This window comes from Neovison vison, chromosome 6 (genome assembly GCF_020171115.1).
Source record: "Neovison vison isolate M4711 chromosome 6, ASM_NN_V1, whole genome shotgun sequence".
NCBI classification, from domain to species: Eukaryota; Metazoa; Chordata; class Mammalia; order Carnivora; family Mustelidae; genus Neogale; species Neogale vison.
Window position 1 is genome coordinate 129613676 of NC_058096.1, and position 23762 is coordinate 129637437.

Genomic DNA, 23762 nt, shown 5'->3' on the forward strand with positions numbered 1-23762 from the left:
CTTCCTCCCAACCAGCTTCCTGGGGATCAGCTTCAGTATCCTAAACTCTTTGGATACCGTGTCTCCAGTCCCCCCTTTCTCTCTTTCTGAAAAACTAGCTCCCCCTCCTTCAGGGAAGTGAGGGGAAAATAGTAACAACCTGTCTTTTTACTACAACGCATAGGAAGAATATAAAATAGGTTGAAGTCTCCGTATTAATACAGTTTGAATGTTCTTTTCCTGTCATACGTGAATTCAAAGCAATTTCCCTAACGGTGACTTGTTTCACTCTAACAAATTACTCTTGTGCCAGATTCTGGAAAACGCAAATGACACTCGTACTCCACGAAGGAAAGCTTTTCTGACTTAAAAAATAAGTAAATAATTTCAGGAATTTCTGCAGCATGTATTAACATAAATGTCAATGATAGGTTTGTTTCAAAGTTTTGGTTTTTCCGAGAACCCTTGAGCACCTGTTTCTAGCTAATCTGATAAGTTCATTTAGTCTCATGTGCTCATGTTTCATCTCTACCAGAATTTTCTTTTTAATCCATGATTTCTAAAGGCCAGACTTCGGGTTCCCATCATCCCAGGCCGTCTCTCACTCTCTGTTCTTCATTTTATCTTCCCTCACAAATGATACCAAATCAGCCCAGCCATCTGCCTTCTCCCTCCCTGGAGCCAACTGTCAGACAGGAGAAAACCTAAACAAAATAACCATGGCCCAAAGTATTCGAGGGTCACCGGGTTTAGGAGCTGGAGAGCTCTTGTACGTCCCTTTTCTGTGCCCGGCGTCCCCTCAGACAAGGACACCCCAATGGCAGCTGTATGTTTTTACAGATGGTTCTGGTCTATATACCTGCAAGGACCCCCAGAACTCTGGCTTATCAAAGGCCTTTTCTAGCTCATAATAATATTAAATACAAAAACACAAAATAATAATAAAAACTAAAGGAATTATGCAGGTTGGGACTTTCAGTGTCCATCCTAATTTCAATCTTACATAGAGGCCTTCAGGTGAGATTTTTATCTAAGCTGAGTAGACTAAACTAAAAAAATGACCGAAAGATCTCACCTAATTCAATTCAGTGGGGACCCGGCTCCAGAGGTACCTTGGCCAGGACCCCCTGGGCAAGATGAAAGTGGGAGAGAGCCCACTTGGGTGTGAGGCTCCTCTGTGCCAGCTGTGATTTCCTGTGGCCTCCTGGCCTCCACTGAGCCTCCATCCTCCCTGAAGCAGCTCTCACAGGCCTCGGAGAGGGGACTTTCTCAGTCATATGAGGAGAACCCTGCTATACAATAAGGCCACTGTGTGGACAGTAGAGGCTGCCACGGGGGCGCTGGAGAGACCCGCCAGGGGCCTGGCTTGACTGGCCTCCCCTTGGTTCCCAGTTGCAACTCTCCAGCTTGGCTACTTCCCTCGTAAGGAACAAGGAAGCAGTAGTGGAAATGGTGTTTTTCTTTTTAGGTTATCCTGATTTTTAGACTTCCAAGGGCTCCCAGGACCCTGTCATATCAAAGGCATTTTTCTAGTTCATAATAACACTAAAGATACCTTTTATTATCACCACTATGAATACCATCCACTTTGACCCAAGACTGGCTATTTTGAATCTCTGAACTTTATCTTGTTCAGACAGTCTTCCTGCATGGGAAAATATTTGATTTCCTGAATCACTTCTTGAAAGAGACATTTCCCTTTGGGGCCACAGGGCCATGGTTTGGATCCCAAAGTCACACCCTGCAAAAGGTACAAGAGGGATAAAAAGGCCAACTGGTGAAAGATTTTTACATCTGAGTCCTTGCTTGGCTCCCTTCTTTTTCTTTTGGCGGACAGGGAAAAGGATACCTGTCTCCCATCCAGCTCTGAGGAGCCTCTCAGGTGGGCCTCAGAGGAGCCCTCCCAGAGACCTGCCTCCCCTTTGAGAGGCCTACTTGTCTCTGAAGTAAGGAGCCAGGAGTTACCCTTTCTGAATTGCCTTCTTCATCCCCATTTGCACTATGGCCTCTTTTGCCCAGAGCCTCACCTCCTAGGTCTTACCCATGTGGTGAGCTGCCAGCCAGGACTGAAAATGGGCTATGAGGGTAGAGACACTTAAAGACACAAATAGCAGTGGGGGTGGCAGACACCCAGAGCCATCACCACTCTCTGGCCATGTGCCTTCTGTTGGAGGCGCTCCAACCACTCTGGAAGACTGTGGTCAAATAAATGAGGTAGCAGAATGCATGAATTTAACAGGGAGGTGTGGGGGAGAGTTGTAGAGAAAGACATGGGTACACAGTTTGCTTTGACTATTTAGTCCACTGATAAGTGTATACTGCTTTTTTTCCCCATTGGAAAAGTGGGCACAGAATTATCAATTTGTTTGCTAGATTAGCATCAAGAAAGACATTGGGTTTATGATTCAAGATGGCAGATTGGGCGCATGTTTGTCTTCCCTCAATTCCATCATTCTCATTATAATGAGAATAAAGAATGAAAGAATGGTGAAAGCCAGTAACAGAAAAAAGAAGGAAAAGGGATAGAGATTATGAATAGATGAACAGTTGCAATAATTTCAGCAATATGGAGATGGTTGGGAATGTCAATGGACCAAGGAAGGATCGTTTCCAGGTGCATGCATGGTGCCTACAGTGTGGGGAGCCCTTAGACTGGGCACAGCCCTAGAGAGCAACAGACTTAGAACCAGGAGGTGTTGCAGAGACAGAAATGAGAAGTGGGGCTGAACCCCAAGGGGGCAGTATAGAGCATCCTTTGACCCCTGGAAAGCACAGACAACCTTCTCCATGAACTGACGGAGTGTGTGCTGAGGATGGGTGTGTGCTGAGCAGGGAAGCCCTGCTCCTTCGGACTCCCAGCTGGCTTGCCACAGAGTGAAATGATCCAATACATTAACACACAAATGCAGAGAACGATTACAAGTTGGGAGGAGCAGGGGGAAGGATGGGAGACTCAAGAGCGAGGGAGTTGAATCCTCTCCTCTAATGGCAGGCAGTCCACAGTGGCACATCAGGAAACTGCAGAGCAAGCGTATTATTTTGATATGCATGGGTGTAATGCACAGAAAAGCTGACACCAGAGGTGGCTGTCCCCGACCTGCAGCACGGGTGGTGGACTAGAGCTGAGTGCAGGCCAGGGCCTCGGCGTTCTAAGCCCTTCGGTGTTACTTGATTTTTTTTTTTTAAACATATGTGTGTGATACATTGATTCAGAATAAAGGGGACAGATGAAAAAGAGAAAAGAGATGGAAGTGGATTTGCGATTACATAGGAGGGATTCCAGTTGACTGTGAAAAAGGGTTTCCCACGGCCAGGTGTCGCTCAGACCCCCTCGGGTTGTCAGCATGGCCGTGCAGATCTGGTGCTTCCCACCAGATGAGTGAGCCTGTCTGGGGTGCGCTCAGCTCCGGCCTAGGGACAAGGACAACAGAAGGGACACTGCAGCTAGGCTTTGACTCCCCGAGGCTGGAGGGATGAAAGCAAGCAGCACTGGGGGGTCTGCTTCCTCCCTCCCTCAGAGAGCTGGAGAGTGGCCTTCAGCGCACCCCTGAACTCTCCCCAAATTGCTGGGGAAAGTGAGAATAAGGTCTTACTGTGCTCTTCTTTTCTCTTTCTTCTCCCTCTCTTCCTCTTTCCTTCCCTCCCTCCCTCCTTTCCTCCCTCCTTCCCTCCTTCCTTCTTTCTGAAGAATAGCTCTATTGGGATTGCTGGCAGCAGCCACTGGTAGAATGAAGCAGTTGTTCCAACTGGGCAGTCACAGCCTATGCCTTGGTCAGTCCCCCAACCCCCCGAAGGGTTTTCTTCCCACTCCTAAGCTCCCTCATATACCAAGCTATCTCAGACACATCACATCCTAGTGGACCTCAGGCTCGGTGAATTTTTTGGAGTTTTGCCTTCCCCAGGATATGTGTGGACAAAATCAGAAGTGGTTCACAGCAGAGTCAGCGATCAAACAGGTAGCAACCTCATGGGGTTTGCATTTCAGAACTTCTGCCCAGGGTCTCTGTAATCATGAGTGGATGCCTCAGATTGTCATCCTAACGCTTAGGTTGAAAAAGAGGGTGATCAACAGGTAAAGTCAAGGACACCCCATCTTGGCTGCACTTCGACCGTTTCTCATGCATCCTGAGCTATGAAGCTTTCCCTCCTTGTCCTTATGGTGTCCTTATGGTTCACTCTCTATGGCTTTATTCCTTACATCCAAACCTTGACCAGGACCCCAGTCTGAACCTCCACTTGCTATCACATCTGCTCATCAGCCTTTTGTAGCTCTTGGACACAGGTAGCAAAAAGATTTCTCTTCATTAGAAGAAAGATCTGCATGACCACCCCAGTCTCCTCTCTGGGCGTCCTCTTCACGTTTGTTAGTGCTGTGGGAGGAATGGAGCTGTGGGTGTGAAGATTTGGGTCTTAGAGCTTCCCACACACCACACCTTGTGGGAACATTCCCTCATGTGAGCCTTCTCCTCGAGCTTCCTTCTACAACATGTGTCTAAGGACATGCACAGTTTTACACACATGGAAACCTAGCTGTTTATACTGGCACCCACACATAGTTCGCCCTGTACATGGGTTCTCCCCCTTCAAAGTGGGCTCCTTGAATAAATACATGTATTCCAGTGACACTGCCAATGCTCATAATATTAAAAAATGAAACGGGATGCCTGAATGACTCAGCTGGTTAAGTGTCCAACTCTTGATTTCAGCTCAGGTCATGACCTCAGTGTCCTCAGATCGGGCTCTTCACTGTGTGTGGGACCTGCTTAAGATTCTCTCTCTTTCTCTCTCTGTGCCCCTCCCTGCCCCTCTAAAAAAAAATAAAAAACAAAATTGTGAAATTCCCTTCAAAGCCTCAGAACATTATTTTGAATGCTTTCATGGTTGCAAGTCTACTTAAAAATTAATTTTTCCTTAAATCAACTCTATTGAACTATAGTGTACATCTAATAAGAGCTCAGATTTTAAATGGTTGATGAGTTTTGACAATGTAAATACCTGCATAAATACGGCCTCAATCAAAACATAAACTATTTCTACCACCCCAGAAAGCTCCTTCGTTGTTGAACTTTTTAGTCTGAGTTTAGAAACACCCAACAATGATTTAGTGTTGAGCCCAGTAAACGAGTGGGGCAGCAGAGGGGACACATGCTTCTTTGTGCCTGGTGACCTTTATAGCCTGAGGACTGACCTAAGGCAGCACTGAAGAGGGGGTTCATATATGACTGAGGACAGACCATTACAATGAACCTGCAGCTTCCTGAATGATGAGTTTCTGGAGCAAGGACTCATGAGTTAGCGCATTTAAAGACACATTCATTCACTTGACAGCTGAGCCCCAGCTGCAGACCAGGCATTGTTCCAGGCAATAGGGAAGTAGCACCCTAAAAACCATTCATCATCTTTCTTCCCTGCAGTCTCTGTCTGGTGGGGGGACATGCCAGTAAGTGAGAATGATATAATTTTAAGAAGCCGGAAGTGCCACGAGAAAGAAAAAATGTAGAGTGAGGGGATAGGAAATCATGGTGCGCTATTTTACAAAAGATAATAGGGCCGTGTGACACATCTTTATTTTATTTTCGTTTTGTGAAGAATTCGCAGGGCTGATTCTACCAGTAAGCTGCTTTCTAAAAGTGACATGGGATCTCCCTCAAACCATACTTTGCAAGGTGTTACTATCTGTTAAGTATACTTTTTAGAAGTGTATGTTGGGCGAATGTGTCTCCATGGTTGGAGACGTATGGAGAAATTTGGATAAAGCAGTTAAGCAGTTCTTGACTTTCTCAAAGTCTTTAGTATGCTAATATGAATTGTAAATATTCATGAGGTAGGATGATCGTAAGCAAAATTCTCCAAACTTTTTTCTCCTGGGAATACTTTCAACTTCAAGCATCTCGAGTGAGTGGTGTTCTGCATGGCACCTTGGGAAATTCGGCTCTAGACCTCTCAGGCAGCAACAGAGAGGCTCAGTTACTTGACAAGTGAGGGGAGTGGAGGAAGTCTCCAGTTACTGAGTATCCCTCCTCTGTGTGACACTCCTCCCACCAGTGCGTCCCCAGAGACTCTTAAACCCCATGTTCTATTTCTCCTGCAAGTGTTGACAGTTTTTTGCTCCATCTCATGCTGGCCATGGAATGGGTTCTTGGTAAGGTCAAGCAACCTGGATGATGGTCCCAGGGTCCAGTCCGCGTCAGCTCAGTAAATGGGGCCAGATGGCTGTAACCTTCAGTGGCCCTGGCCAGAATGCTCTGCAGGGACCATCCATCCCCTTCTTCCCCTTGCTGGCATCTTCTCCCTGGTGGCCATATATCATCTCATTCCTCTCCATCTGCTAAAGCCACTGGAATGAAGGGTCCACGTGTATGCCTGCCTTTCTGCCAAGACACCCAGAAGGCACCCAGACCCGACAGGGCTGCAGTGGCCAGAAGCTGGTGATGGACCTGTGAGGGGCATAGGATGTGGAAAGGTGTTGGCTGGCTCTATGTGGGTCTTCCACCTCATATCAGGGGGCAGAAAATGGGGGATTTCTGCATTTTCTGGAAAGACCTAAAGCACACTTTTCAGAAAAGACCTTTTTCAGAAAAGAGACAGATTTTTTCTCCCACTGTCCTCACCTTTTTCTCATAACACTGCTGGGGAATTTGGTAGAGGTTAGTCACTCCTATTAATTCATTACTAATTTGGTTAGAGTGAGACTGGTCTTTCCTGAGTTCATGCTCAAAACCTCAGGTGTTCCAAAACTGAACTCGCTGCCCTCCTTCTCTGCATACACCCCTCCACTTGGGGCCCCTGTCTCAGGGATGGCCTTGCCCCATTCGTGACCCTGAGGCTGGAAACTCTTCCACCTTGAATCGGTGAGAGACTTGTCAGTTCAACCTCTGCATCTCTCTCCTTACATCCCCATGGCCATCCTTTGGTCTGACCTTGTACTCTTTCCCAGGTCGTTATGACAGTCCTCACTCCTGCCAGATGCTCCTTCTAATGCCAACCATGAGCCAAACCGGCAAGAGGCCTCTGCAGCAATGGTGTACTGGGATTTTTAGAACCGACTTTGAACTAGACTCATGACTGAGCCCCATGCTGGGCAAAACAAGCCAAGAAGACGTAATTATCCAGACCAAGAAGGGGAAGATAATTCTGTCCAGATAGCGAGCAAAGACACAGACAATGAATGTGTGCTGTGGGGAACTTGAGTCGTATGACCTTGATGAAGTTTGAAGGGCAAGGTGTGTTACAGTAGGTGTTGCAAGCATCTAGTGCTGCATTACACAGCGACCCAAAACTTAGTGCTTCCAACAATGACAGCATTCAGTTTGTTCACACATCTGTCGTCTACATAAACTTGGTGGGATAGCTCATTTCTGTTCCACTTGGCATGAAGGCTGGGGCTGGAATCCTCTGGAGACTCTTTCAGTAACACGTCTGGCAGCAGATGCTGGTTGCAGACCAAAACTTTAGCTGGAATTGGCGGGAACAGCAACATGTGACCGCTCCACGAGCAGGGGAGATCAGGCTTCCTTACGTTGTGATGTCTGGCTTCTAAGGGTCCCAAGAGAGATGGAGCCAGATGGATCCTCCATCAGGACTTAGCTTCAGAGGTCACACAGCGTCACTTCTGCTTCATTCTCTTCATTAGAAGCAGGCAACTAAGATCAGCCCTGATTGAAGGCGAGGGAACAGAGACCCCACCTCTTGATGAAGGAATGTCAATGTCACACTGGAAGAGATGCATGTAGGACAGGAAATACAGGTGTAGCCAGTCTTCGTGAAACACAGCCACAGCAAGGCATGGAGCTGGAGACAGACAAGGTCTAGGATCTGTAGCATCTTCAATACCGTACCAAAGGCATGGGTTTTTATCTTATAGGGAATGGGGGCAGGGGGCAGTGAGCAATGTTAATTGAGGGACAGCCTGCTTGCATTTGAGTTTGAGAAAGCTGTCTCTGGGGTGGTGGGATGCAGGGTTTTAAGGGGGCAGACAGGATGCCAATGAGAGATGGCTGCAGTAATCCAGGGAGAGAGGTGGGTTGGGGATGAGGCAGGACCTGCTCTCATAGCACAGAGCCAGTAGGACAGGCGCCAGCGAGAAATCAGGGGACTTCCTCTAATTTTGATTCGGAGGCCTGGTGTTGACTTGTAGATTTCAAAGACACCACCACCTCCCACCAGGTGATTATGGATCAAAACTGAGTTAAAAGCCATCAATTTAGCCCAATTACCTCACAGGGAAATCTGGGGCCCAAGAGGGCGGGAACTGGCTAAGGGAGCTCGATGGAGTGAGAGGCAGCCCCAGACTGGTCCACCCAGGCATCTCCAGTGCCTGGCCTCTAAGTCCAGAGGGCCGACTGTGTGCAGGATGCTGGGCAGGCATGTGGGATCCCCCTCTCTGGACTTCAGTTTCCCCGTTTGTAAAAGACAGGGGACTAGTTTTCAAAAACACCTTTATCATAAAATCTCAAGAATGCCAATATATGAGGGGAAGCAGAGCAAAGCCTCCCTAGGGAGGCAGGGAGGGAGTGCTCCCTCCCCCCTGCAGATGGGCAGGCTTCCTTCTGTCCCTGGTGAGGAGCTAGGTGGCCGCGGGCTCAGGCAGGAGGTTGTCAGGAGAGGCATGTGGTTTTGTGGGTGTAACGGCCTCCTTGGATTTGGAAACTGTGAGCCTGATGCGTGGGCAGGCAGCCAGTGCCGGGCCCTGTCAGAAGCCCCAGGCTGGCCTCACAAAGGCTCTGCCCTGGCAGGTAGGAGAGGGAAAGTCAGCTCTGATCCCATAACCTGGAGAGAGGCCCCTGCACATGGGGTGGGCTCAGCTGTGCAAGGAAACGGAAATGAAGGTGGAGCCCCAATAGCTGTCCTAAGCTGCCAGGCCTTCAATTAAGAGAAGAACTTTGGCAGGCCATGAAACGTAAGGGCACCCCACCCTTCCCTGAAGGAAAAGTGCAGTCTCCAGAAAGGGGTACCTCACAGGGGAGCTCAGGGATATGGGGCTCCTGGCTCTGAGCTTGCTTTGGCCCAACACACCAGCCTAGAACCCAGGAAATCCCAGAGCTCAGCCTGGAGCCAACTCCAGATGCTACAAACTGCTGTCCACCCTCACAGCTGTGTATCTGTCCCATCAACCCCAAACTCACATTCACATTCACTCAGACCCACAGGGACAGGCTTATGGGGCAGGGTGGGATGCAGGGACAATGGCCTGGGGCCTTCCTGGGACCCCTATCATCCAAGCAAGAGAAGCAAGCACAACCACAGACACCCCAGATGAGAGGTGGACTGGGGGGGGTAGCCATTCAAACCAGGTGGTTTGCACCATCACGGTGAATTAGAGGTGAGCCTCAGAGAATGGGTGCTGATGCTGGAGAGGGGAATGGAGGACAGGTCAAGAGGAGTGAAGCAATGTGACCCACGGCTTATCGTGCCCCTGGGAGTGAGCTGCACTGGCTGGAGAGTCACTTCCAGGCCTCCCAGGACACTGGAGGGAGGGCAAAGCAGTGCCCGCTGGGCTCGGTGGTGCAGTGAGGGCACTCCTCAGTGCTAAGTGCCCCTGGATGTGGGGCTGGTGAGTCAGGCCCCTGCCTTGGGGGTGCTTCTCCAGCACCGTGGTCCTGCTAGGCCGTTTATGCTGACCGGATGTGAATGGCAGAAATGAAGGGAATGGTGGATAGCACTGAGCCAGTCGTTGGAGTGGGGTATAAATCATGTGTGTAACCCTGATATTGTTTCACCCTCAAGACATCCCATGATGGGAGTGTTCCCACGTAACAGGTGAGGAAATAGGCCAGACTTCTAGCCTCCCTGCTCCGAGGTCCCACAGTGGAAGGCCAAGGTCGTGGCTGGGGCTGGCTATCTGGAGGCCTCAGCAGCCCGTATCTCCTCCCACAGGTGTTCGTGCTCTGCCATGGCCTCCTGCAGCTCTGCCAGCTCCTCTACAGCGCCTACTTCAAGAGCTGCCTCACCACCATCGAGAAGCGCTTCGGGCTCTCCAGTTCCTCCTCGGGGCTCATTTCCAGCTTGAATGAGGTAAGCAGGAGGTTCTGGTCCCTCAGACCCCACTTGTGCACCCCCACCCCAATCCAGAGTTCAGCTGGGGGCTCTGGGAGGGGCAGGGGAACGGGGAGCTGGGAGGTACACATGGGGAATAGGGACTGCAAGATGGGGCCGGTGTGGTGGCAGCTGCATTTCCTGAGGTTTCCCTGCCCTGGGCACTGAGCAAAGAGCCTCTGGCAGCGCCGGACTCTGGGGCCCAGTCACTGCAGCCCTGTGAGCAAGTGCTCTCCTCGCCCCACCCGACAGATGGGGACACTGGGCTGAGCGTGTGCCGTGGCTTGCCCCGGCTGTGTTGGGCCATCTGCCTCCCAACTCTGCGTCTATCTCATTGAGTTCTGTGACCACGCACAAGGTTACGTGGCCTCTGCTCATCCGTGGTCCACGGGTAGATGAGTTTTAGGTGTGCGGGCGGAGAAGCAACCCCGGGCCCCGTAGCTCCTCTCTTAGGAGGATCACAGGAGCCAGAGCCCCGCAGGGGCCTTGACTTCCAAACAAGGTCAGCTCTCTATGACATCCCAGCAACGGGGATTTCACACTGTCCCTCAGTGACCGCATATCAGAGTTAGAGGAAGATGGGGTGGCCCCAGAGATCAGGAGTTGTGGGTCAGAGGGCAGGGTCAGCTGGGAGTCACTGGAAACCAGAGGAAGAGGCAGAGGAGAGCCCCCTCTGTTGTGGCTGTAACGCTGGTCGTTCCACGTGAAGTGATGTGTCTCCCTGGCCTAGCTTCTCTCTTCTCTTTCTACAAGGCCCGCTCTTGGGATGGAGGCACAGCCTCTCCCTCCCAGAGCAGAATTCCATCTTAGTGAAATTCAGGTTGATGTAATTTAAAGCCCGGCCTCCACCAGGCCAGCTTCTAAGACAGAGCCATAAAAAAAAGGTTGGGGGGAGCCTTCTAGCTGGCCCCTTTCTATTTCCCCATCCCCAGTCCTGCTCCCAGCTGGAAACACTCCTTTGCCCTTTACTCCTTCACTCTCAGTGGCCTACACACAGTGCCCTCAGGAGCCCCTGCCCTGGGCCAGATCCCCCTCGAGGTCCTAGGAATGGGGACATCTCTGCCTAGCCATGGTTCTAGATGAGGAAGCTTACAGCTAAAGCCTGATTGCCCCATCAGGGCTGGCCACAGCCACACATACAGGGCAGCCAGGGTCTGAGCCCAGGTCTGGCTGATGGCCCCCATGCTAAGGCCCCCCCTCTGAACCCCAGCCCACTGCTTCTACCAGTCCTCCTCACTCCCTTGTCCACAGCCCTGCTCTGCCCCAAACACATGGCCAGAATCTCTGTACGCACCCCCCAACATGGGTTGTCTCTGCACCTGGGACATGCAGGTACTTGCCCAGCTGCAGCCTTGTGGCCCATCAGTCACTCCTGCTGGCCTCAAGCCCTCTCCTCTGAGCTCCCTCCCAGAGCCATTGCTTTCTATGTTTGTATGTTTTTGTGTGTGTGTGTGTGTGTGTGTGTGTGTGTGTGTATACACATGTGTCTCTGTCTGTGCATCCGTGTCTTGGCTTCCTGGTGATGCCCCCACATAGGCCGTGCTCCTGCCACTTGGTCAGCTCCCGCACAACGTGGACCACAGCACAGGGACCTGGTACCCCTCCACGGACTGCCCCTCCTTGGGCTGGCCTATGACTTTAATAATGCCCCAGCACACATCGTCCTCGCTCATGGAGGGGAGACAGAATCTCTAATATTTGGGTCACTGCAGTTCTATCCCTGGCAGGTGTCACTAATCAACCACAGTCGTCTTTCCAGCTGAGTCCAGGTTCTGACTCTTCTCAACATGGTGTTCTAAGCACACTGCTAATCAGTATCCTATTAGAATCAGGCTGCTGCCCAGTCTCAGAGCTTTCCAGGCTGATGGGTGAGTGAAGGGGAGAGGAGGGCTGGGTACAAAGGGCCAGCAGCAGTCTGAGGAGATGGCTGATGCGAGAAGACACAGGCATCTTGCCCAGTGAAGCAGCAGCTTCTCCTGCCCACTGCTAAAGGCCAGGCCAGAGCAGACAAAATCAGAGGGAGCCCTTGAGGCCCCATCCTTAATGTCTCCCACCAGTTTGCCTGGGGCCCCTGGATTGGGGACACTGATGGGCAGGGATGTGTTACAATGGAGCTTGGGTTGTAGAGGGGCTGAGAGGCTGAGGCATGGACTATAGAGGCCCTACTCTCCTCAGCTAGAACAGCTTCATGTATATCTATACAAGGATATATTATATTGTGTCATATCATATTATATTACATTGTATCATATAGCATAATATATGTTTGTTATATTATGTTTATGTTATGTTTATGTTATGCTATGTTATGTTATGTTAAAACTGTTTTTGCAAAGGGACTCCACTGCTGAAGAAAAGTTTGGGGACCAAGGACTTAAGCCAGCATCCACCATAACAGCTGTAGAGGTCCTGCTTCCTGCTGAGAAACGAGCACATGGCCTGGGAGTGCTGGAAGGGCCAATCCATTTGGGTGGGGCCTGGGTTAGCCAGGTCTTCCTCCCCCTTTGGGGCACTCTGCCATCCCTCACCCAGACCTTTTAAAGTCAGCTTCAGTTAGCTTAGCTGGTATAGTCCGACACAATCATGTCTTTAAAAAATGATAGAGAAATAAGAACATGGAGAGATAAAATCTAAGAAGATTAAGAATAATGCTTTGCTTCCAGGAATGCGTTTCAGAATCTCCTAGAGTGATATCTGGCCAGGGGCTGGAGCATTCCCTGGATCAGGCTGGGTTACTCCCCTCCCCCCACACACCTTCACTCCCCCTTTCTGTGTGTTTTATAAACAGTCTTACTCTTGGTGACAAAGGAGGGGTCTTCCGAGCAACTGTGTCCTCTTGAAAAAGCCTATCACTTGTTCATTCATTCACTTATTCAACAAATATTTCAAAAGCACCAACTGTGTGTCAAACACTGCTCTAGACACAGGGAGGCAGGAATGAACAGACAGAACTCTCTGCTCCTATATCATTCTAGAGATAAATGTAACATTTGTTTATAGAAATAAATAAAACTTGGTAGATCAGACTACAACAAGTGCCATGAAGAAAAATAAAGTCACGGAGGGCAGTGGTGGCTATATTTGAAATAACTATTTAAATTATAAAAATATTTAAATAGAACTTAAATTATAAATATATTTAAATATAACTTAAATTATAAGTGATGTTAAATTATTATAAAGATAAGTTATACTTACCTCCTTTTTATTGAGATATAATTGACATTCAATATAATATTAGTTTCAGGTATACAACATAACGATTGGACCTTGGTATATATTGCAAAATGATCACCACAATGAGTCTAGTTAACATCCAGCCCCTCACATAGTTACAACTTTTTTTTCTTCTGATGAGAATTTTTAAGATCTACTCTCTTGGCCACTTTCAAATAAAGAGGACAGTGTTATTAACTGTTGTCACCATGCTGGACATCACATCCCAGTATTTAACTTCTTTTATAACTGGGATTTTGTACCTTTTGAGGACCTTCACCCATTTCATCCACCACCACCCCCTCATTTTTCAGAGAAGCCCTTCATGAGAAGTTTCCATCTGAGCATAGGTCTAAAGTAGGTTAGATGTCCAGGAGCCCTGTGGACAAGTAAGAGAAGGGGGCAGCAAGTACAAAGGCCCTGAGGAGGGTGCATGTGTGCTGCTAGGAGAGCAGCTGGAGGCAGAGAGCAGCTGGGGCGGAGTGAAGGGGAGGGATGGAGGAGAGCAGATCAGAGCATTCATGGGGGAGGGGAACTGGCTCCCTAGGGCTGTGGAGGCTCTGGGGCAGATTTTGCCTTTACTGTTTGGGGTTTGAACAGAGGGAAAGTGGCTTGATGTGTCAGCAGGACCACTCTGGCTGCTGGGTGGAGAATAGGCTGCAGGGAGGCAAGAGTGGAGGCAGGGGGCCCAGGGAGGAGGCCGCTGTGAGAAGTTCAGGGAGGAGACGGCAATGGCTCAGACCAGGAGGTAGTGAGAGAGGTGGAGAGAAGCAGCTTCCAGGTGGTCACTGAAGGTCCATTCAGTGGACTAGCTGACGGCGGTATGTGGCTGATGACAGAGCCATCAGTGAAGACGCTCAGGTGTTTTGTTGAGCCATTGGTAGGATGCAGATGCCGTTTACAGAGATGAAGAGGACTGGGGTGGGAGCCCAGGTTTTCAGGTAGGTGAGGAGGCATGAGGTTTGGTGTGCTAAGCCTATGAGAATTAGGAGCACACACAGAACATGGAAAGCCATGGGACCAGATGAGTTCACCAAGACAAGAGCGGAGGTTCAGGGCCCGAGCTGGGAGAGCTGAGAGTTCAGGGAGGCAAGGAGGAACCAGCCAAGGAAAGGGAGAAGGAACTGCCAGGGGAAGAAAACTAGGAGAAGGTGCTGTCTGGGAAACTCAGTGAAGGAAATGTTTCAGGAAGGAACGGTTCTCTGAATCACATGGTGCTGAGAGGGTAAGCAAGAAAATGTGGCCAGCTGGTGATCTTGGTAAGAGCCACATACCAAGACTCTGGCTCCTATTTCCTGAGACAGGGGCACCTGCTTTTCTAGCCAGAAGGAGACCGTGGTGTGCATGGGGCAGGGCTGTGGGTACTGACATTCAGGACTCCTCCAGTCCAGAGGAGCTTACGTTCTGGGCCGGAGGATCATCTCGTTGGATGGAGTTGTAGTCAGAAGATCTACCCACACCTGGTTTTATCATTGAAGACTTCGCTCCTTAAGCTGAGTCTTCACTTCCCTTCCTTGGCTCAGGTGGGGCTCGGAGACCACACATTCCAGGGAGCGCCAAGAACGTGGAGTTACTGATGTTTAGAGCTGGGAAGGAGCTTGGGGTGTCTTAGTCCTCCTCCCTCACTGACAGGAGTGGAAGTAAGCCCAAGGAGGGCCAGGGCCAAGACAGTAGCAGAGCTGTGGGGCAGAAACCCGCTTCTCCAAGAGGCAGTAGACCAGTCCAGTTAAGACTGGCTACTTTATTTATTTGTATTTATTTATTTATTTATTTATTAAGACTGGCTACTTTAAACTCGGGTAGTCCCTAACCTCATAGCCAGGGCAAGTTACCCACTATTCTGAGTCCCACTGTTGTCAAAAAGAGAGTTGTTGCATCAGGAAATGAGACAGTACATGTTGTTTGGTGGTTTTTCTGATTACTCAGCCAGTGTCCCTAGGGCATTTAGTCAGTGTGTACTATTCCTAGGAGCCAGATGGAACTGGAAGCTTCCTGGGACTTTGCCCCAAGAGTTTTGGGCCTAAGATGGTTGAAATTTAGGCTATGAAGTTTTCATGGTCCCTAGGTACTTTCCTTTGTCTAGTCCAAGAGACTGAGGCTGGGAAGGGATTCTGACAGTAGGGGGGAGCTGACTCAGCATATCCTGGGCCCACTGTGGGGCTCTCTGGGTGAGGCTGACACAAGGTGGCCTCTTGCATCCCTGTTTTTCCTGTGCCAGGTACAATCAAGTCTTCTCTGTGTGTGAGTAGCCACAAAGTCTCAGGCCTCACTCGGCCCCTTTGCTTTCTCTGCAGATCAGCAATGCCATCCTGATCATCTTCGTCAGCTACTTTGGCAGCCGGGTGCACCGTCCACGGCTGATCGGCATTGGGGGTCTCCTCCTAGCCTCGGGTGCCTTCGTCCTCACCCTCCCACACTTCCTCTCAGAGCCCTACCAGTACGCCGCGGCCAGCGTTGGTGAGTGGCCCCCAACCCCTGCTTCAAGGGAATGAGGAAGGAGTGGGCATCTTGCCAAAGTTGGTGGGGATGCTTCTGGGTAGTGGGTATCACTCTAGGGCCATGCTGTCCTCTCCCACCAGAAAGAGTCCTTGGCTTTTATTGTTTTGCTTCTCCCCAAAGCACACCTGAAAGTGAAAACTTACAGAATTATGCAGAGCTTTGGAGCAGCCCTGACTTGCTGAGGTCACAGCGTACAGCAGGTGGCTTGCCTCCCCCATGATTCCTCATACTTCCCTCTGCTTCCTGCAAGGAATGATCCAGTGCACGCAAGTGGGGATGCTTTCGAGCAGTGCCTGTGATGGGCTTGGCAAAGGGTCAAAGCTTTGCCCATGATGAGATCTGTGGCTTTTCTGCATGTTCAATCATGTGTTTAATACTTCCTGACATTTGTATGTTCGTCCGTCATTCTTTAGGTTACAATACACTTACACTGTGATCTCATTTGATTCTCCTGGACACCTGCGAAAGGGAGACAAAAGGTCAGAGATGAGAACTTGGCGCTCAAAGCTGTTCAGTAACTTTCCCAAGGGTGCCAGTCAGTTAGGGAGAGACAGACCCAGGTCTCCCGATTCTTGGACAAGTAGCCCCTTCTGTAACACAGTCTCTGATTCTTAGTGAATCAGATTGATTCTGATTCTTAGGCAGACATGTACGAGGAAATAAACAAGGTAATAAACAAGGAATTAAGTAACATGGAATTGCCTGGTAAGGGTTCCCTTTTCTTTGAAAAAATATTTTATTTTTTAATATGAAAAAAATCAAAATATAGCCAAGTAAAGAAAATAATACAACAAACACTTAAACATACTGATCATTAAGATTTATCAGTTTTCCTTCAGATGCCTCTTTTCTTCTTTCCACTTTTTTCTTTTAACAGCTTTTTATTTTTTTTTAAAGATTTTATTTATTTATTTGAGAGAGAGAGACAGTGAGAGAGAGCATGAGCGAGGAGAAGGTCAGAGAGCGAAGCAGACTCCCCATGGAGCTGGGAGCCTGATGTGGGACTCGATCCCGGGACTCCAGGATCACGCCCTGAGCCGGAGGCAGTCGTCCAACCAACTGCGCCACCCAGGCGTCCCTTTTAACAGCTTTATTGAGACGTAATTCACACACCATACAGCTCACCCATTTAGGGTATACAGCCCAGGGTTTTGGTATATTATGGTTTTGGGGTGTGTGTGTGTCTGTCTGTCTGTCTGTCTGTCTGTGTGTCTGTGTTTTCAAGTAGGCTTCACACCATAGGGCTTGAACTCATGACCCTGAGATCAAGACCTAACTGAGATTAAGTCAGAGGCTTAACCAACTAAGTCACCCAGGAGCCCCTCTCATGTTATTTTTTTAATTGTGGTTAAGTATATATAGTATATATAAAGTATAAATATTGGGACACCTGGGTGGCTCAGTCAGTTAAGCATCTGACTTTGGTTCAGGTCATGATCCTAGAGTCTTGGGAATAAGCCCATGTTGGGCTCACTGCTCAGTGAGGAGTCCACTTCTGCCTCTACTCTTTCTCCCGACACGTGCTCTCTCTCCCTGTCTGAAATAAATACAATCTTAAAAGGAAAACATAAAAATTGCCATCTTAACTAGGAAGTATAAATTTAGTGGAATTAATTATATTCACAATACTCTGCAACTATCACCGCTATTTCCAATTTTTTTTTCATCAATTCCCAACAGATACTGTACCCATTAAGCAGTAACTCCACTCCTCTCTCTCCCCAGCATCTGGTTATTTCTAATTTGCTTTCTGTGAGTTTGCCCATTCTAGATATTTCATGTAAGTGAATCCTACAATATATGTCCTTTTGTATCTAGCTTATTCTATTTTGCATCATGTTTTCAAAGTTCATCTGTATTGTAACATGTATCAAGAACTTCATTTCTTTGTGGCTGAATAATATGCCATTGTATGGCTACAGTACATTTTATGTACCCAGTACCTGTCCATGAACACTTAGGCTGCCAGACACCTCTTTTTTAAAAAAAGAACTGAGACAAGGGCATTATGCTGAACAAAACAAGTCAGTCAGAGAAAGATATATACTATATGATTTCACTCATATGTGGAGTTTAAGAAACAAAACAGGTGAACATAGGGGAAGAGAAGGGAAAATAAAATAAGATAAAAAACAGAGAAGGAGGCAAACCTTAAGAGATTCTTAACTCTAGGAAGCAAACTGCAGGTTGCTGGAGGTGAGATGGGTAGGGGCTGGGGTAACTGGGTGATGCGTATTAAGGAGGGCATGTGATGTGATGAGCATGGGGTGTTATATGCAACTGATGAACCATTAAACTCTACCCTTGAAAAGAATAATACACTGTATGTTAACTAAATTGAATTTAAGTTAAAATTTTTTTTAAGAATTAAAAGTGCAGATAACAACACTCAGAAAAATATAAACCACAATGCCTGAGTGTCAAGAGGAGCAAAAAACTCGAGGGAGGTTGAAGCTGTCTGATCCGTTGAGAAGAGCTGCCTGTGAGGGATTTACTTTTCTATACAAATTGAAGGCTGCAATCAGAGTTAAAGCATAGAAAAGGAAATTATCAGAAATAAAAAGAAAAATTATTTGAACTGGTACATCTAGAAACAAAAAAATATAACTGTTGAAATAAAAAAGTGATGAAGGGAGGGGCGCCTGGATGGCTCAGTGGGTTAAGCCTCTGCCTACTGCTCAGGTCATGGTCTCAGGGTCCTGGGATCCACATCTGGCTTTCTGTTCAGCGGGGAGCCTGCTTTCCCCCTTCTCTCTGCCTGCCTCTCTGCCTACTTGTGATCTCTCTTTCTGTCAAGTAAATAAATAAAATATTTAAAAAAAAGAAATAAGACATAACACTAGAAAGAAGGAAAACATACTGATATGCAGTGATCTCAGGACCCTGAGATCATGACCTGAGCTGCAGGCAGAGGCTTAACCCACTGAGCCACCCAGGCACCCCTGTGTCTTATTTCTTTTTTCTTTTACAGGTTTGGAAGTTATACATTATTAGTTATCCTTACGTTGAAATATTTAAAAATTATTAGAGAGTAAGATTTACTTTTGGGGGGCATGACACACTGTTCTATAAATTTGAACACATTTATAAATTTGGGTAGCCACCACAATCAGAATACAGAGCAGTTCCATCGCTCCAACATGTCCATTGTGCTATTCCTGCATGGTCACACTCTCCCCATCCACCTCAACCACTAGCCCATTTCCATCACTATGGTTTTGTAGCTTGAGAATGACATAGAAATGGCAACATCAGGCAGGTAACATCTTGAGACTGGATTCTTCCCTGGGCCATAGGCCTTTGAAATTCACTGACGTTGGTGCATGTATCAGTAGTTCATCCATTTTTATTGCCGAATAGTATTCTGTTGTATGGATATACCACAGTTCACCTTTTCATCCATTGAAAGACTTTTGAATTGTTTCCAGTTTGTACCAAGTACGAGTAGAGCTGCTATAAATATTTGTGTCTGGGGGTGTCTTTTATAAATATAAGTTTATGATGTTGAACATCTTTTCATGTGTTTATTTGTCATGCATGTGCTCTCTTTGGGAAGGTGTCTGTTCAAGCCTTCTGTCCATTTTGTAATTGGATTATCTGTTTTCTTGCTCAATCTCAGTGTTCTTTATAAATTCTGGATACAAATTCTTTATTGGGTAGAAGATTTGCAAGTATTTTCTCCCGGGTCTTAGCTTATCTTTTATATTCTTTTAAAACTGTCATTTGCAAAGCAAAAGTTTTTCATTTTGATGAAATACAACTTATAATTCTTTTTTCTTTAATAGATCATGCTTTTGGTGCACATTTAAGAACTCTGATTAGTTCCAGGTCAGGAAGATTTTCTCCTATGCATGTTTTTTTTTTCCTTAAATTTTATAGCTTCCCACTTACATTTAGATCTATGATTAATTTCAGTTCATTTTCTATAAGATTCTTTTTCTTCTTATTGCATATGGATGTTAAATTGTTTTAGCATCATTCACCGAAAAGATTATCTTTTGGTGTACCTGGGTGGCTCAGTCAGTTAAGCGTCTGCCTTCTGCTTAGGTCATGATCCCAGGGTCCTGGGATCAAGCCCTGCATTGGGCTCCCTACTCAGGCAGGAGCCTGCTTCTCCCTCTGCCTGGTGTCCCCTCTGCTTGTGCTCTCTCTCTCAAATAAATAAATCAAATCTAAAAAAAAAAAAGACTACCTTTTCTCCACTTAATATTTTTACATCATTATTAAAAATCAATTGATTATACTCATGTGGGTCTTTTTCTAGACTTTCTGTTCTTTTCCATTAGTCTCTGTGTCTGTTCTTTCCCACTCTCACACTGTCATGATTACTGCAACTTTGTAGTTGAGACTTAAAATTGGGTACTATGGGTCCTCCAACTTTCTTCTTCTTTTTCAAAATTGTTTTATCTATTCTTATTCATTTGCCTCCCCATAAAAACTTTATAATCAGCTTGTCTCTACCTAAAAAAATGCTTCTGGAATTTTTATTTAGAATTGCATTAAATTCATAGATCAATTTGGAGATACGGGACATGTTTATGGAGTCTGCCAGTCCATGAACAGAGTATGCCTCACCCTTGCCCTTACATTTTAACACTGACCTATGACTTCACAATCCCTAAAGCTGATGAATGTCTTTATTCTTCAACAGAACAAAGTAAGGGTGCTGAGATGTTTTACTACTCACTGTCCTCTTCCATCTTCCATGTTTTGTTGACCCGTACTTCTGTTCTGCCTGTCTTTAACCTCCCCCTAGTACCCATTATTATTATAGTTACTGTTAATTATAAATAAGTCAGCACTTACATGTATTTACCCACAAGTTTACTGGTTTATTTGCTCACAATTGCTTCTGGCATTTCACCTACCCTTGTTGATTTAATTTCCTTTCTCCTGAAATATATTCATTGGCATTACTTGCAGGTGGGCCCATGAATGAGAAAATCTCTAAGTCTGTGTCTGAAAATGTCAGTTTAATCCTTGTCCTTGAATTATGGTTTGGTTGCAAGCAGGGTTTTAAACTCATAGTTATTTCCTCTCAGTGATTTGAAGGTAAATGCCTCTGTCTTCAGGCTCCTCTTACTGGTATTAGGACTTCTCCATCAGTCTCAACATCATTCTGTCTGGGAATTCCATTTTTTCTCTGCAGTTGACTTTAAGATTGTCTTTCTTCTTTGTGGGTCTTGCATGTCTACCATATGGTGTCTCAGTGTAGGTTAATTTTTACTTACCTGTTTAGAAGCTCAATGTGCTATTATTTCTTTTGAAAATTAAGGCTTTCCTTTGGTTCTGAAAAACTCTCAGCCAAAAATGTTCCTGATATTGCATGACCCTATTTTCTCCATTCTTTCCTCTAAAAATCCATATATTGTATTAGATATAAAAATACAGAAAATATATGTAAACATATATTGGATGGCATATGTTACAAAATGTGTTATACATAATATGTTTTGATGTTTGGCCTCTTGGTCTCTCGTCTTTCATAGTTTCAAGTGCTTAATTCATCTAAGTTGCCTCCTGGGTGATTTCCTCATGTACGTCTTCCTGTTCCCTTAGTCTCCCTCCAGCTCTCTTAATCTGATTCAGCTCATACTCTGCATTGTACATTTTAATGGCTCTGTATATTTTGTTAATTTCTAAAGTTATGTTAGTTTTTCAAATATCTCTGCCCTATTTTATGATTTTTTTATATTGTCTTGTGATTCCTATTTTTCCTCTGGTCTCTTCAATTCTTTTAAATGTATTTATTTTATATAGTCTTTTTCAGTTGGCTCCCCTTAGCTAAAGTTTTGGAAATGCGAATCTTCCCCTGTTTTGTGTTTGCTTGCTCTTGTTCATGGTGGATTATTTCCCATATGTTTAATAATGTTTGGCTGTGGGATCATTTGCAGTGGGATTTTTTTCCCGTGTAGAAATTTTGTGTGGTCTGTGTTGGGGAAATAGCGTTACAAAGTGGATTTGCGTTTGCATTCACTCAGCACCCCAGGAACAATGCTGCTTTGGAGCTAATTTTATGATAGTTTATTGGCTTGGGATAAACTTGTACATGTTTTGAAGGATGTAAGAACCACGTGGCAGTGCTTTTGTGATGGGCAGCAATGGTAGGCCTAGTCCACAAATTCTCATCCTTGGCCCACTGTATTGGATCTAAAGATGTCTGAGGATAAATGAGCCACCAAAGGATGTGTTAAGGGAATAACTGATTCTGATTCCTCTTTACCTATTAAATGTCAGGCTTGGATTTTTTGTTTGTGTGTGTGTGGTGTTGTTGTTTTTTGTCATATCTAGAGGTCAGGTTCAAGAGTTGAATCACTTAGAATGACAAAAAGGATTCCCTTTTTTTTTTCAGACTTTATTTATTTATTTGAGAGAGAGAGAATATACACATGAGCTGGGGGATGGGCAGAGGGAGAAAGAGAAGCAGACTCCCTGTTAAGTGAGGAGCCCCACATGGGACTTGATCTGTGACCCCAAGATCATGACCTGAGCCAAAGGCAGATGCTCAACCAACCGAGCCACCCAGGTGCCCCAAAGGGATTCCTTTATGGGTTGTGAGTCTTCTGTTATGGAAGCTGGAATGAAAAAAGAATGGAGCCAGAGTAGCAGTGTCTAATGATGAAATGTCTGTTGGGTTCTGATCATGGGAATCTACCATGTAAATCACCAGTGAACTCATCTTTTCTCATGAATGTCTTGTGGCCTTGTGTCTATTTGGACTATGTAGAGACTGAATCCTTCTTCAAGTAGGTCCAGGAGGAAGATAGACCCAAATCTAGGTGTCCTGCCATGCTCTTTTCCCTCCTCGGTCTAGACAAGGGATTTGAGGCCAGCTCTGAAGGAGAGTCGGACATTGCTGGCTTCCATCCAGATAGCCCCGTGCCAAGCTCACTCTAGACCCCTTCCTCAGCAGCATGAGGACTGGGTTAATGAAACCAGCAAGGAGCCTGGGGCACTGAGGCCAAGCTGAGGGAAGGGCATCCTGCCAGGCATCACACACTGTGGGTTGGTGGATTGGCTGCCCATAGCGTGAGCCACATACCAAAGGCATTTGCTCCGCACAGAGCAGCCACCACAGAGGGTGGTCAAAGATGGGCGGGCCTCTGAAAGCAATCACTCCGCTCCTTGTTAGGGATAGTCCATTGGCCGGAGTTCAGCCTACCATGATCCTCCCTGCTGGGAGGGACACACTGCCATTCCCTCCTTGACCTCAGTTCTCTTAGCCAAACTCCACGGAGAGGGAACTGAAGGGGATGGGGACAGGGACCACAGCTGGCCTCTCAGCCTGCAGGGAGGAACCGCAGACCAGGAAAATTAACTTTTTTTAGTGTTGTTGCTCATTTCATCTGTGTAAATTCTATTTGGACAAACAGGCACAGCAGTCTCCCTTACTCTGGCCAGGGTCAGAGCCACAGCTGGAAGTGCTTAGGGGTGAGCCACCTTCAGGGCATCTTCCTGGGGTCAGGAGGTGGGATGAAGAGGACTTCGGCCCAGGAGCCACATTGGTGGCATCTATCTGGGCCTGTGCAGTGGGTACCAGTGCAGCATGGGCATGTGCTATGCTAACATGTGCGAATGAAAATAACCAGAAATCTCACTTCATGGGAAAAGTTTGAAAAGCAACTCCTATTTCAAATGTATTCCTACGGGAACTTTAGGTTTGAATTATGCAAGGCAATCAGGAACAAATGCATTTTATTAAATGTACCACCCTGAGTGGTGTTCTGGAGTCAGGCAGTCCTTGGGAATGGGGACTCCCTCCCTCGGGCCACCTCCTCCGCAGCCGAGACTCAGTTCCTCCCCATATGAAACAGACACTTGCCTACAGGGCTGTAAGTGGTGGGAGAATGCTTGCTCAGAATTTAGCCTGTTAAATGTTGGTGTTTATAACCTATGATAGTAGAATGGCGAACCTGGGTGGCTCAGTCGGTTAAGTGCCTGACTTTGGTTCAGGTCATAACGTTGGAGTCCTGGGATGGAGCCTGTTCATTCCTCTGCCCCTCTCCCAGCTCATGTTCTATCACTCTCTCTCT

The 23762-nt window shown here is 46.9% G+C and overlaps 1 protein-coding gene across 1 annotated transcript in view; it reads left to right on the forward strand.

Moving 5' to 3' along the window:
• The window catches only part of SLCO2A1 (solute carrier organic anion transporter family member 2A1), a 79789-nt gene that overhangs the window by 26054 nt on the left and 29973 nt on the right, over nucleotides 1-23762 (forward strand). The window contains exons 2-3 of the mRNA XM_044252333.1: nucleotides 9856-9993; nucleotides 15525-15687. Coding sequence (XP_044108268.1) covers nucleotides 9856-9993; nucleotides 15525-15687 — 301 coding nt within the window. The remainder of the gene's footprint in view (nucleotides 1-9855; nucleotides 9994-15524; nucleotides 15688-23762) is intronic.